The following is a 13,794-nucleotide window of genomic DNA, read 5'->3' on the forward strand; positions in this document are numbered from 1 at the left end:
GCCGAACGCGAGAGATGGAACTCACCTTGGAGAACGCGGCGGTCCCCAGAACCACGCGGTCGTCGTAGCTGTTACAGGAGACGGTCTGGTTTTCGTTGGACAGGACGATGTCCCGGTGAGCCGAGCTGGGGTCAAAGGTGAACCAAGCCACTGCAAGAAAGACACAAATTAGCCGTGTTAGCGTGCCAGTGGTCAGTTTTTGGAGCGGGAGTGAGTCTGCACCAACATTTTGACACGTTTCGCCATCGACGGCGTTCTGTTCGAGCGTTTTATAGAAATAATTACGTTTAAAGGCGATCTGTCCGTACTACAAAATGTACCTGAACATACGTCGGCTTTAGTTTTGGGTTACGTTACGTCGACGATGCCAGCAGAGGGAATTTGTAGGTTTTGATTTCCACCCGGACTCATTTTTCTTGTAACGCGAGAAACAGAAACCTTCTAAATCTCGTTTGATGAGGAGATAATATTTCAGTTGGGATGAGAAGAAACTTTTAAGAACGCTAAAATGCCGTTACAGTGTGAAAAGAAATTCTCTCAAAGACTCAAATAAAAAATAAAAAAGCAGATTGTTGGGTCATAAACTCAACGATCGAATCGTATTATCCACATTTGTTTTGCAAATTATGTGTCGAGAAATTAAAAAGCACATAAATACTTTCAAAGATCCTATTTGATATTTTTTTTTATACAACTTTGTACTTTTGTCAGCATGAGATATAAATTACCAGCATTTTAAATGTTTTTTTGTTGTTGTTGTTTTTTTTACCTCTGATTTCAATTCCTCATGCGAAATGAAAAAAAAAAACATTCAGTTCAATGTACATTTTACATTTTTGTGATAATATGCAATACGGTATAACCATAACATTTTTAATATATATAATATTTGAGATAACGTCTGGTTTCTTCGGGGCAGATGTCGGCATGAAAGTCTTCCAATTGTGTACGACGTTGGGTACGGTGGGCGATAACTGAGTGAGTTTAGCTACACACGCACACACAACACACACACACACACACGCACACGCACACACACACACACACACAACCCACAACCCACAACACACACACGCTGAAGGCTGAAACATCAGGGACACATGTACAATGTCGGCCTGAGGTTAGAAATGCCTCATCAGCGAGATACAACCACATGCTGCATCACTGAATGAGTGTTGATGTGTGATATTTTTACACACACACACGCACACGCACACGCACACACACACACACACGCACAAACAACACAGAATTATCCTGCAAATGTCAGTTTTTAAAACTTCAAAGACAACGTCTGGTTTGTAGCTTTTTGCCGCCTTATTAAGACGAGTCACATCCCGCTGTTTCCTTTCTTTGTAGCTGTGACACAATCCTCAGAGAACAAGAGAGAGAGCGAGGAGGAGGAGGAGGAGGACGAAGAGGCAGAGTGGGCAGGACAAAAAGATGAGAGAGAAAAACAAAAAGAGGGCGGGAGGGATAAACGGTTATCAGTCAGAAAACAGACTCTTAATGCCCATTGTTCCGGTGGGAAGGCTCTCCGTCCTCATCCCACCGCCGGTATGGAAGGTTTTGTCACTGTCCCTTTTTCTCCTCCTCGTTTTCGGACTCTTTTTATTCCTCACTGCCCTTTTTCTCCTCCTCGTTGCACTTTTCTACCAGAATTGCCTCCATGTTTCTTTCCTTTTCTATTCTCTCTTGTCCGTTCCTTTTCATTATCGTCTCCCTGCCTTTCCTTCCATTTCCTTTCATTTTCTCTTTCCATTGACTTCCTGTTTCCTTCCCCTTTTTTGCTTCCATCCTTTTCTTTCCGTCCTTTCTTCTAACTCATAACTTTTCTTTACTCTATATTTTCCTTCCCTTATCTTTGCCTTCCCTTCCTCTTGTCTGTCCTTTCCTTCCTTTTCATCCATCCTCCTCTTCTCTCTTCCATATCTTTTGCCTGCCGTTCCCTGAAAAAAAGCACGCAAGAAAAAAAACAATCCCCTCTTCTAAGAGGCTTTTCTAATCAGCGTTACTCGCTACAAAACAAATTACATCATGAAACCTGTTTAACAAAGATTATGACCAAAAAAACGCACAAAAGAAAACCTGTGGAGACAATAAAATCAAGACGGTCAAAGGAGCCAAAACCAAGACGGTGTCCATCTGGTGCACACACACACACACACACACACACACACGCACACGCACACACATACACACACACACACACACACACACACACACACACACAACGTACCATCCGATGTCTTCAGCACCACCGTCTTGCTGTACGGCCCGACGCCGACGCCGTTGTAGGCTTTCACCCTCGCGTTGTAGGAGCTGTTGAAGTGAAGGCCGTCCACCGTGCACACCGTCTCCTTCCCCACGTACACCTCCTGGGAACACACACACACACACACACACACACACACACACACACACACACACACACACATTGTAGCATCATTACAAATGCAGCTTAAGTGCACGCACGTACACAGAACGGCGACCTGCATAATGCATAAGATGTATACAAGGGCTCGAGTGTTAATAAAGACATCAAGTACTTTCAACGCGTTTCGCCGACGGCACGTTTTATTACACACAAAGAAACTACAATCGGATGCTGAGCAGCATGTGCAACATTAATAATAAAACAAGGAGAAGAGCAAGCTTGACATCATTTCAGAGTAGATTACGGTCATATAATTGATTTACTACATCGTACTAGTCTGGGGTTTTTTTTGTGGGTTTTTTTCGTACTGAATCTGAATGTGTGCGCTCAGTACCGACCCTGTACTGCCCTCCGTTGCCGTCGTCCAGCTCCAGGATGTAGCCCTCGATGGGGCTGCCGGCGGGCGCGATCACCCTCCAGGCCAGGGTGGCGCTGTTGTTCCGGGTGCAGCACTTCTCCAGCTGCAGCAGAGGAGCCGCCGGCACCGAGAGTCCACCGGACTCCACTGCAGGGGGGGATGGACGGATGAAAATGTAAAGATATTAATTGACGGACGGGCGGATGCAGGAGGGAGAGGGGGGGGGGGGGGGGGGGGGGGGGGAGTTGTCGAAGGGAGGGGGAAACACGGATGAAGAGAAAACTGGGATGTAGCAAGTCGTCGGGCTGATTTGCCTTCAAACAAACTGAAGGGAGAGAAAATAGGAGCTTTAATGAGAATTTAGAGAAGGAGGAAAAAAAAAGAAGAGCTTTAAAAAGGTGAAAGAGCTTCAGGTTCATTTACAGGGCAACAGCTGGGATTCAGTGGAGGCTTACAACCGCACCATGTGAGGACATCATACGCACTGAAGGGGTGGTAGTGCAAGTGGTGCAATTGGGTTAGACCGATAAGCTTTTCGACGGAGAGCTGGGAATCAATTAATCAAGTTGGGAAAACGAGATATCGGCTCCGCTAAAAGCCCAAATCATGAAACTCTCGTACGTGATTCTACAGCCGAAAGCCAGGCTCGATTTTCTGCTCGTTAAGGAAGCTGCTAAAAGACAGAAATTCTCCCTCGAGATCAGAGGATTCTTAACAAGAAAAAGGAAAAGAAAAAAGCCGTATATCGGTCTAACCCCTTGTGCTGGTAACAAACAGGTGAAAATTGAATTCCCGGAGGAGCTGAAACAGACAAACAACAAACAAACAACAAAAACAGGGTAAAAAAAACAAAAAAGAAATCTGATCTGTACAATGCACATGTTGATTCGGTCTATCAAGATTTTTTAATGCGTTTTGAATTTATTCTCATAATTTTTTTCCTTCTACTGTTTGCAGCAGGATGATATCCCGACATAGTGCGTATGCCATGATATAAAAAAAAAAAACACAAACAATATTTGATTCTCTTATTTGAACAATTGCATTTTGCATTGTTAACAGTGCAACACATCTTAATTTATCATACAACGACTATCATAGGGGAAACAGGAAGTACTTCGGGGAACAAACATCTTTATGCAACATTACTCTGGAGAACAATAACCATGCAGAGGAAACAGACCAGGTACCAAAAGGACCGGTGAGTTTCCAACCAGAATGGCCATGAGGTTGTATCGGGGCTGCAGGGATGAGGGAGGAGTGAGAAAATAAATTCAAGGGGAGGGAAACGGAGGTTTTACTGTGAAAAGTCTCTGAAATACCTCCCGGGCTCTCTGTCTCCATCTCAGCCTCACCATTTCCAGTTGCCTGCATTTGTTTCAATAACGGATTCTCCTGCAAATCTGGAAATATGACGTTGGTTTGCATGTTTTAATACAACAGCACAGGGACAGAAGATGGCAGCTGATGCTAACAGTGAGGGGGGTGGGGGGGTGGGGGGTTTAGATTGACTGCGTTAGAAAACACAAGAGGTCAATATTCTCCAAGGCAGTGAAGAAAATGTGCGTCATCACCATATACTTTTTTGAATTTATGGTTAGAAAAGCAGCACGATCCAGCGGCATGTAAATGATTTTTCACCGTATAATATTGCCTCACGTTTTAATGAATCGACGGGAAATCATTTACTTAGGAGTTATTTTTGAAACAAGACGCGAACATTGCGCAAAGCAACCACCGATGTAAAGTACGGAGTCGTCTGCGTACGGGGACACCGCAGAGGTTTCCAACAAGAATCCTGATGTTGTGACAGGAAATCACTGCAACCATACAAAGATTTCAAAGCGTAAACTCGATGGTTTGGACGTGAACTAAAGCTCTTAGTGCTCTTTGCAAGTGAGTAATGGAATTTCAACTGGATATGTGCTTTAGTAATTAGAGATTCTCCGAGCTGAAGAAACTGCGTCAGAAACTAAATTTACCAACTTTTTCCTTTTTTTTTTTTTTTTTACAGATTTGATAACCATTCCTATCTTACATTTTAATTAGCAATTAAACTGCAAATATAATTTAGATTTAACCAAAACTGAACCAAAACCAAAACAAAAAAAAAGTGATATTTCCAGTGAGGTGCTTTATGGCGATTTGAGCACGTTGCTAAATGTACAGTCGACCAATCAGATCGCTGGGTCGGAACTACTTGTCGTATAATGACGGGGAGCATAAATAATACGCACACATGAAATGCTCAGTTTTTGTTGTTTTTTTTGCTACAAAAAAAAAAGAAATTTGTCATAAAACCAAAAAATGTGGTTATTAGTATCCGAATACAGCGGAGAATGACAAACAGTTCCTAAAACAGACTTAATTAAAAACAGAACCGCATGTTCAGGTCAGCTGGCAGATGAGAAAAATGAAGTCAGGCTACAGGACGTCAAAGACTAAGATTTCAAAGACAGAAAATCAGATCGTCCATCTTTAAACTCCGCTGCTTTGTTCCGGATGATCAGTGGGATGTGAGGGTTCGGGAATCGTACGGATGAGTTTCGTGTCACCAGCCTCTAAGAACAAAGGCTGGATGATCAAAGCCTCTCTGCTTCCTAACGAGCCCGACTGGAGCTCAAATTAGAGAAAAAGTCTCCTTCGAGGTGCAGCTCGACCTCGGCCACGACCCGCACTTCTGGTTCAAGATCTTGATTTAAGTTCTTTGAGTTTGTGTCTGGAGCCTCGGCATCCTCACTTTTTGGGAAATTCAACGGGGTTGAAATAAAATCCTCACAGCTCAGCAACTCAGTGGAAGTGTCTCCCGATCTGAACCATAAGGGCAATACATACCATAATGACACCATGACATAATCACTATTAACTATAAAGGACTTCTTCTGATTTAATGGCGGATCCCAAACCAGCTTTATCGGTGCGTACCGCCACCTACAGGCTCGGAGTGTGTATATTCATGACATCTGGATGTTGGCCACGAAGGACTTTTTTTTAATTTTTTTTTAAATGGTTTGTAATTATTTCAATGTATCACAAAGCCTTTTGAATAAATGCAACTCATTAAGTGTCCCTAATAAGATGTTTATTATGAAGTCTTAGTGCTTGACTGGAGAGAATAATGAGCCTGATGTGCTCCTTCAGCACAGCAAACCAGGTTGACTCTGCATCTGCACAGGAGAACAGCTTGTCTTCGCTGCGTCGGCGGAAATAAAATATGCACACAGCTGATTACATATTTAACGTACGGTAACAATGCATCTGGGTAATCTGTGGGACAGCAGCGGAATGAATATAAAGGACGGTGTGTTTGCTCATGCTCACGCCAACTGGTTGCCGGGTAGCAACGGCCGATGAATAGCTAATTAGGTTCGTACATTGTTGTATGTCTGGAAGACAACCTCAAAGGCGGGGGTGGACGGGTGCAAGCAGCTAAACGCTAAATCATGGAGGGGTATTTATGCTTCGGATCAGTCATGCGTGTAAGGTGGATTCATTTTTCGAGACAGTTTAAAGGTGCACGCCGCAAAATTTTACAACCGTATGATGTCACCTGCTTGTTATACATTATATCTGAGATGGTTACCCGTCTCTGCTAGCCTCGTACGCACGTCACTGAAGAGCCAACATCACCTCTTAGTTACGTATCCTGGAGCGTTCGTCACCATGACTACCCCATTTGAACGCGATATTCACAACGTCAGAACTCAAAACTTCCTTTAAGCCTCGAGTTTCACCGGTTGCGACGTGCTCGCTGACGTTTAAGGAAGTGTCAGAGGCCGCGGAAGTTCGTTTGTCGTCGGACGTTGAGCCGACATGTTGTGATTTTAGTCGTGGAGACCTCGTCTCCCCGACGGCCTCATCTTTTCCTCCGGTGCCTTCGGGTTTCCTGATTTACGTTCACGGTTTCAGAGTGCGTTTTTGCGGGCTCACCTTTGCCCTGGCAGAAGTCCAGCTGCAGGATGGTCTGCAGCAGCGAGTCGGTGACGAGCGTCAGGTCAAAGTCGGGGCCGACCTTCGGCTCCAGGGCTCCTTTCACCCACTGGTCCTGAGACGACGTCACCCGCTTGATCAGGGCGTCTGAGAGCTACACACACACACACACACACACACACACACACACACACACACACACAGAGAGAGAGACGGGTTGTTAAAACGCACAGTAAAGAAAGATGAGCGCAGGAAACGAGGGCAGCTTCTCCGCTCTGTGATCCGCTCCTCCGACTCGGCTTCATTACATTGTGTCCGACAAGTGAAATGAGGCTCGCATTAGCGCAGTTCAAATATTTAAAGATACGAATTAGACCCCTCGTCTGCTGGTAAGAGCTTCACTGCCTCAGGAAGAAGAAGAAAAAAGAAAAAAAGAAAAAAAAACGACATTAAACTGCGCTCGGCTGGAAAGAAATATCTTTTTTTTCAAGGCGAAACGTGAGCCGAGGATTTGGAAATTCATCCCCGAGCGTTAAAACACAGAATCGCTTCACTTTTCTCCGTCATATTAAATTTGCAAGTGTTTCCGAGCTCACACTTAGAATGAAAACCGACCTTTAATTCCTTAAAAAGTCGCCGTTTAGGATTTAGACATTTTAACAGTGAGGAACCACATGATCAATACATTATAAAATATTCAGATGAAATGGAAGCGAGGGGATGTGTGCGCGTCCCGCGAGGAGCGTCGTTTGATCTCCATTTCATCTCTTGAAACAGATGAAGGTGAAAACCTTCATCTGTTTCACTCACGCGTTCTTTTCAGCCGGGAAGACGACTCATTTATAACCAGAAGCAAAGACACGAGAATTTTACCTCATTTTATGAGAAAATTTAATTTGGAGAAGCTAACAGCCATAAAAAGGTGAGCTGAAATTAAAATTAAACACCGAGAGACACCAGTTAATACACTGCAGATCCTCGGTTTTTGCGTACTTCTTTGACTGATACCTTTTTTTTTTTAATTAGTATTTGGTCATCATTTCAATTCACGGAGGGCTGAGGGTGCAGGACGACCCTTCGGGGTGAGTTTTTGAAGTACGGTCATCTGCTGTCGCCAAAAAAATCCAAGTTCAAAAGAAATAGATAATTCTGGTGTAGAATAGTTCAAAAAGTTCATCCTGCAAAATGGGACTAAAACATCATAAATGTTCACCTGCATTGAATCCAAATAAGAGGTCATTATTGTTCATCCTCAGTTGAGGTATCGTCTCTGAGTGGACAAATCAACCTGCTAGTAAACACATAAATAGGATTAGTTTTATATTACTATTGCCGTAATGTGGAATTTAAGCATCTTGCAATGTGGGAAATAACAAAAAGGTAGCAGTCGGCCCGTGAAATACTTGTATAGACATCAGGTCAAATACCTGACCATTTCTTCTTCTTGCTATTATTATTATTATTATTTTTATTTAATTTCAAGGCCCAGTCGGGTCTAAGAAGGCTGGCGGCCTAAGAATTTGTAAGCATCGTTCTTGCTGTGCTTCTAATAACCTTTTGAATTGTGAATCCAGTAGTTATCATCAGGTAATTGAGCTTTTTATCACCGTCTTTTATGACGGAACAAAGCAGATTGACGGTGAAACAGAAAATACACACTTCAGGAGGATTAAAAAAAAAAAAAAAAAAAAAAAAAAAAAAGGTTTGCCGCTGATAGCGTGGTGTATTATTTCCTTGCAAAATATACACTTTTAAAATTTTTATTTTAGATCGACTTTCTCCGCTGATTTTACTCCTCGGGAGAACATTTCTTGTGCTTTAATACTTAAAAAGGTGAAAAAAAAGTTGTATAAAACGTTTTGTTTCTCCTGAAGGAGCTGTTTGAAGTCTTATAAATACCCTGAAGAAGAATTAGAAGAAGAAGGTGTAGAATTAGAAAGAGTGAAAACGTGCATATTTTTCCCCCTTTCTTGCAGGAAATACTTCTTCTTCTGCCATTTAAATCCGTAGATGCATCTCGGGAGCTCGCGTTTGACCTTTCTCCGTTTGACCCAAACGTGCACGGATCAATAACTACCAATAAGACCGTCTATCGAGCGCGTGAACCGGGTCGATTGAAAACGAATCAGCCGCAGTATTAGTTACAGAAATCACGCGTTGCTGTTGAGTGCAGACGGGCGTGTGCGTCGTCGGCGCTGTTGTTGATCTCGCGTCAGCGCTGAGGCCTTCCTCCTCTTCCTCTTCCTCCTCCTCCTCGCTGTGCCGGCTTCACAAACATCAGAGGCTCCCTGCGAGGCCGATTCCTCCTCGTGAGCTCAGAGGAACTACGTTTCCGTCTTCCTTTCAACTCTCGCGTTTACATTTTTTTGGGGGCTGTAAAATACCTCGGAAGGAGCTGATTCAAGTTGATTTTTTTTTTATGTTAAGTAAGACCTCCTACTGGTTGTTTTTTTTTTTTTTAGCTTATGGCCAATCTCAGAAAGTTAAGTCATAAATTAGGGAAATTTTAAAAAGGAGAAAGCTGCTGTGTAGAGTTTATGAATTAGGCCACAAATTCCCCTGAAAATAAATAAAGAAGGAATGAATCCATCAGGCGTCGATGCCGTTGGAGAACCGTTGGTTTAAGGTGTTTTAGTAGTTTTTGACGAGCACGGTGGGTCATGTACCTGGAGGAAACCGCTGGGGTCGTTCTCTTTGAGGACTTCTAGACAGTACTCCATCATGCCGGTGGTCTGACGGAGCTTCATGGTGCAGTGGGTGATCTGGTCTCGCACCACCTGACAAACACACAGATCAGACAAATTGAGATTAATGGGATAAAAAAATAATAATAATAATAATCGTTTCAAAATTTTCAAACCTAAAAAACACAATTACTGAAGCTACAAACGGGAAAAAGAAGTACAAGAAATTTGACTGATCTTAACTGACTTCGTTTTCCCGTTTTGCAACATGTCCTCAGACCAAAAAAGGACAAAATTGGTCGACTGACTCCCCAAAACGACATATTGTTTTCAGCGCCCTCTAGTGGACCTCCAGATACCTCGATGAGAAAAGGTCATTTATCAAAACGATAATTGTGACCACTGACGAGTACCTACGACAGCGGTACCGGACCTTCGATGTCATGGTAACAACAATAAACACGTTGTAACGCGGTCGCGGTTCGGTTCAGTTTTAAGGTACCGAAACTACTTCCTCCGGTTCAGGAACCTTTATTTGGGTTCAAATAAGTACAAGTGTTTCCCCTTCAACCTAAATCTGGTGACAGCGGTGAGGACGTTAGCCGTGCTCCTGCTGATTAAAACAGCTTTTTCACACAGCTGAATCTAAATAAGTTCGACTGGAACTCTGCCAACACTTAACAGGTAAAAAAAAAAAAAAGATTAAAGTTTACCGCAGCCTCTTTTTTCACCTGCTACTTTTTGACATCAGCTGATTGATTTAACATCATACGACTCCTGTTAATCAGGATTCCTTGCTCCAAAATGTTTAAAAAAATAATAATAATTAAAAAAAAAAAAACAGCCTCCAGCAGAGCCACACCCAAAAAAAAATAAGTCCAAAGGGGGTCAAAAGTTGGAGGCCACAAGAAAAGGGCTTCACGATTGGTTTAGTAACAACACAAGCAAAAAGAAAGGGAGGCGTCGAATGCAGAAAACTTGAAATTAAAAACTGCTCTGACTGGCAGCTATACTCTGGGTTTCACTGGTTTTGGCAGCAGGTTGTTCTGTTGATTGTAATTAATGATGGGAAACGGGAGTGAAGGGGATTGTGGGGATCAGGTGATTGGAACCGGCTGAAACAACAGGTGAGTTAAGTATCTGGCAGGCGGAGACTGACAGGAAATAATTAGCAGCAATTAAAAATTGACTGACAGCATGACGCTATATAATATAATGATCGGGACAGAGCTCTGAAAAAAATCCCATAATATTCCCGGCGCGCGATCAGCAGCTGCGTTTCTACGTGCCATTCAACGCAATAAAAGAAGAAAAGAGGAAGATCGAAAAGGGTGGTGAATATGTCACAGAAATACATTAACAGTCTTAACACACACACACACACACATCACACACACACACACACACACACACACATCACACTCACACACATGCTGTTCTGCTGGCCGAGCTACGAACACGAGGGAAATGGGATTTGGACGAGTGTCACACTCACCCGTTCGAGGCTAATTGAAACTCAACAAACTGTCGCCGCCTTATTAACCTTTTGTTTACATTTAATAAAAACCGGAGCCACTTTACAGCTGATCGGCGACCTTTAATCACCAACTCAAAGTACAGCAGATGTTACCGATAAGTGTTACTCCGCACGTAGCACGCGACAAATATATCGGCTTCAAGAAGGTTAAGCGGGAAATCTGGACAGAAAACGTCTCGTGACTTCGCCGCATCCGAGATAATTAATCAGAACCGTTAACCGACGGCTGCCTCAACCAATCGGACAGTTAATTAGACGGCGTCGTGGTAATTAGTCTCCTCGTTTGTTTGATGGTTAATGAGATCACAGTTCATTATTCACCCGTCAACTGCTGTTCTAAACAAAAATATGAAGACCGTGATGAGTCAGGGAATACTTTCTGGACATTTTTGTGGATCGCTAAATAAAAAAATATTTTCTTCGATTTTTTTATTTTTTATTTTTATATATAATTCAAATTTTTTTCTGTTTTATTAAGTCGAACTTTGTGACATCTGATCGATCCCTGCTCTACACAGTAAATAAACTGTATCTGCAAAAAGAGAATAGAATAAAGCTTTTATTGCCATTGTACAAAAATACAATGTAATTTGGAGTGCTACTTCTAATCAGTGCAATTTAAAGACAAAACCTAAAATAAATTAATTAATTTCAACTAAATAATAATAAATAACCTAAATACCTAAAAAGAGAAAATTAATTGTTTGTAAAACTACATGTTTGTATTATATTTGCTGTTACAGTTTGCAAAGTTGCACTTTCATGTGTTACAATAAGACTCTTTTTCTATTTTTAATCTTTTTAAGTTAGTTTTTATTGCTAACTTGTCTTATTAACTGCATTATCCTTTTTTTATACGTCTTCGTTTTTGCCGCATTCATAGCATTCCTAACTTTTGTATTTAACTGAAGTGAAAGAGGTGTAAATCTACATTTTCTCCATTCTTACTGCGGTTTGTACAGAAACACCTGTTTGGTTTCCATCCACGTCTTTGGTTTTTGATCTCAGCTGCAGCAATAGAGGCGTTAAAGACTGAATGAACGGTCAATAAACGATCGTTAAAAATCATGTATGTTCTTTTTTTTAAATTAAATGTCGCCTTAGCACCGCAGTGCAACTAGAATTCACTTACAGCTCAAATTATTTAACCAGAGAAAATTTGCTTTTCAATTCGGGTTGCCAAAACCAGCGCTCTTATCTCCTGTGTAAACAACGGCGAGTATGAGGCGTGACGTCTGAGTAAATCTCAGATTTATTTCAATTTCTCCGCGTCCCGCTGCGACGCGCCGCCGGCTCCCTCCCGCTCGCCCCCGCAGATCTGATTGAAGCGGCTTCTCCGACAACCCCATCCCCACCAAATACATCTAAAATGAATCTGAGGGTGCAAATATTGAAACATATTAATGCCGGCCTCTCATTTGAGATGCCAGACACACCGCTTACAAGACTCAGCCTCTCCGACACATTCAGAACCACATTTCAGCTCCCGTTGGAGAAATATCTTTGGTAAATATTGTCAGTTTTTGAGTCTTTGCGTCAGAAAAAATCTTCAGTTGGACCAGCAGCTTCGGATTCTTTGAAAATATTTACTTTTTAGCAATTTGGTAGAGATTTTCGTAAGTTCAAACAAAGTGAGACAAAAATACAATCGGGCTGGCAGAGTTCAATGCAACGTGAGATTGACTGCATATCAAAAGACAGAACAGCAAATCTGAATGTTGGTTTCCATTAAAAGCGCCTCCGACTAGCTCACTCAGGATTCCCATTCTTAATTTTTTATTTCTGGGGATATATGAGTGTATTTCAACTTTGATCTTGCACCTTTGAAATGATTACTTCCTGACTTGATGTAAGAAAATCAGGCTTTATACACAGTGTTGTTTAGGCATTAAATGAAAAAAAAAAAAGATGACATAAAGCCTTCCTGGAACACAGATGCTCGTCATAATTATAACTAGATTATCTTTTGTACTCGTCTTCTCACTTTTGAACACAATATTGCTTTAAAATTTGATTAAATGTGCAGTTTATTTCAGCTGTGTCGAAGTAAACCTCTTTTTTTACATGATAGTGAAATTTAAAGATGTTACTCAACAGCATAGAAATGGCAGGTTTGATTGAAAAAAAAAAAAAAAGACGTCTGCCTGTATTTGACAGAGATCAGATGGGGTTGGAAGTGAAATTTAATCCAACAGTCGCTGGATTACAGATAAAACTTGAATTGTCTCTGCGAGTTTAAGCGTAAACATATTTTTGGCCGGTCTGCACCTCTTCGAAGGCTCCCCAATGACTAAACACAGCCAAGTGGGAAGCCATCACATGTCACTGAAGCCCCCCCCTCCTCCACACACCGTCCATATGGACAATCCAATATTTGTCTTTATCCAATAATCAAGAGCCTTTTTTTTCTAAATTTGAGCGGGACTCGTCAATGATTTCATGAGTTCCTGTTTAATCTTGTTATGCTTTGCTCCCAAAACTCTTCACTCACGCTAATAACAGACTTTCTGTGATCCTGTTCAACTCAACCTCAACTCAACTCAACCTCAACTCAACCTCAATTAAACTCAACTCAACTAAACACAACTCAACCTCAATTAAACTCAACTCAACTAAACACAACTCAACCTCAATTAAACTCAACTCAATTAAACACAACTCAACCTCAGCTAAACCCAACCTCAACTCAACACACCTCAACCGCAATTAAACACAACTCAACCTCAACTCAACTAAACACAACTCAAACTCAATTAAACACAACTCAACCTCAATTAAACACAACTCAAACTCAATTAAACACAACTCAAACTCAATTAAACACAACTCAACCTCAACTCAACTCAAA

General features: G+C 41.8%; 1 protein-coding gene across 2 annotated transcripts in view; it reads right to left on the reverse strand.

Moving 5' to 3' along the window:
* The window catches only part of LOC138212110 (tripartite motif-containing protein 67), a 52,968-nt gene that overhangs the window by 8,580 nt on the left and 30,594 nt on the right, over positions 1-13,794 (reverse strand). The window contains exons 4-9 of one of the 2 annotated variants that reach the window (XM_069172361.1): positions 9,392-9,502; positions 6,726-6,879; positions 4,118-4,198; positions 2,776-2,942; positions 2,240-2,378; positions 26-150 (exon numbers count right to left, since the gene is read on the reverse strand). In XM_069172361.1, the coding sequence (XP_069028462.1) occupies positions 26-150; positions 2,240-2,378; positions 2,776-2,942; positions 4,118-4,198; positions 6,726-6,879; positions 9,392-9,502 (777 nt within the window). The remainder of the gene's footprint in view (positions 1-25; positions 151-2,239; positions 2,379-2,775; positions 2,943-4,117; positions 4,199-6,725; positions 6,880-9,391; positions 9,503-13,794) is intronic. The other variant, XM_069172360.1, reaches the window with a different exon arrangement.

This window comes from Embiotoca jacksoni, unplaced genomic scaffold (genome assembly GCF_022577435.1).
Source record: "Embiotoca jacksoni isolate LCO1_2020_lvr unplaced genomic scaffold, fEmbJac1.0.p SCAF_52, whole genome shotgun sequence".
In the NCBI taxonomy this organism is placed as follows: Eukaryota; Metazoa; Chordata; class Actinopteri; family Embiotocidae; genus Embiotoca; species Embiotoca jacksoni.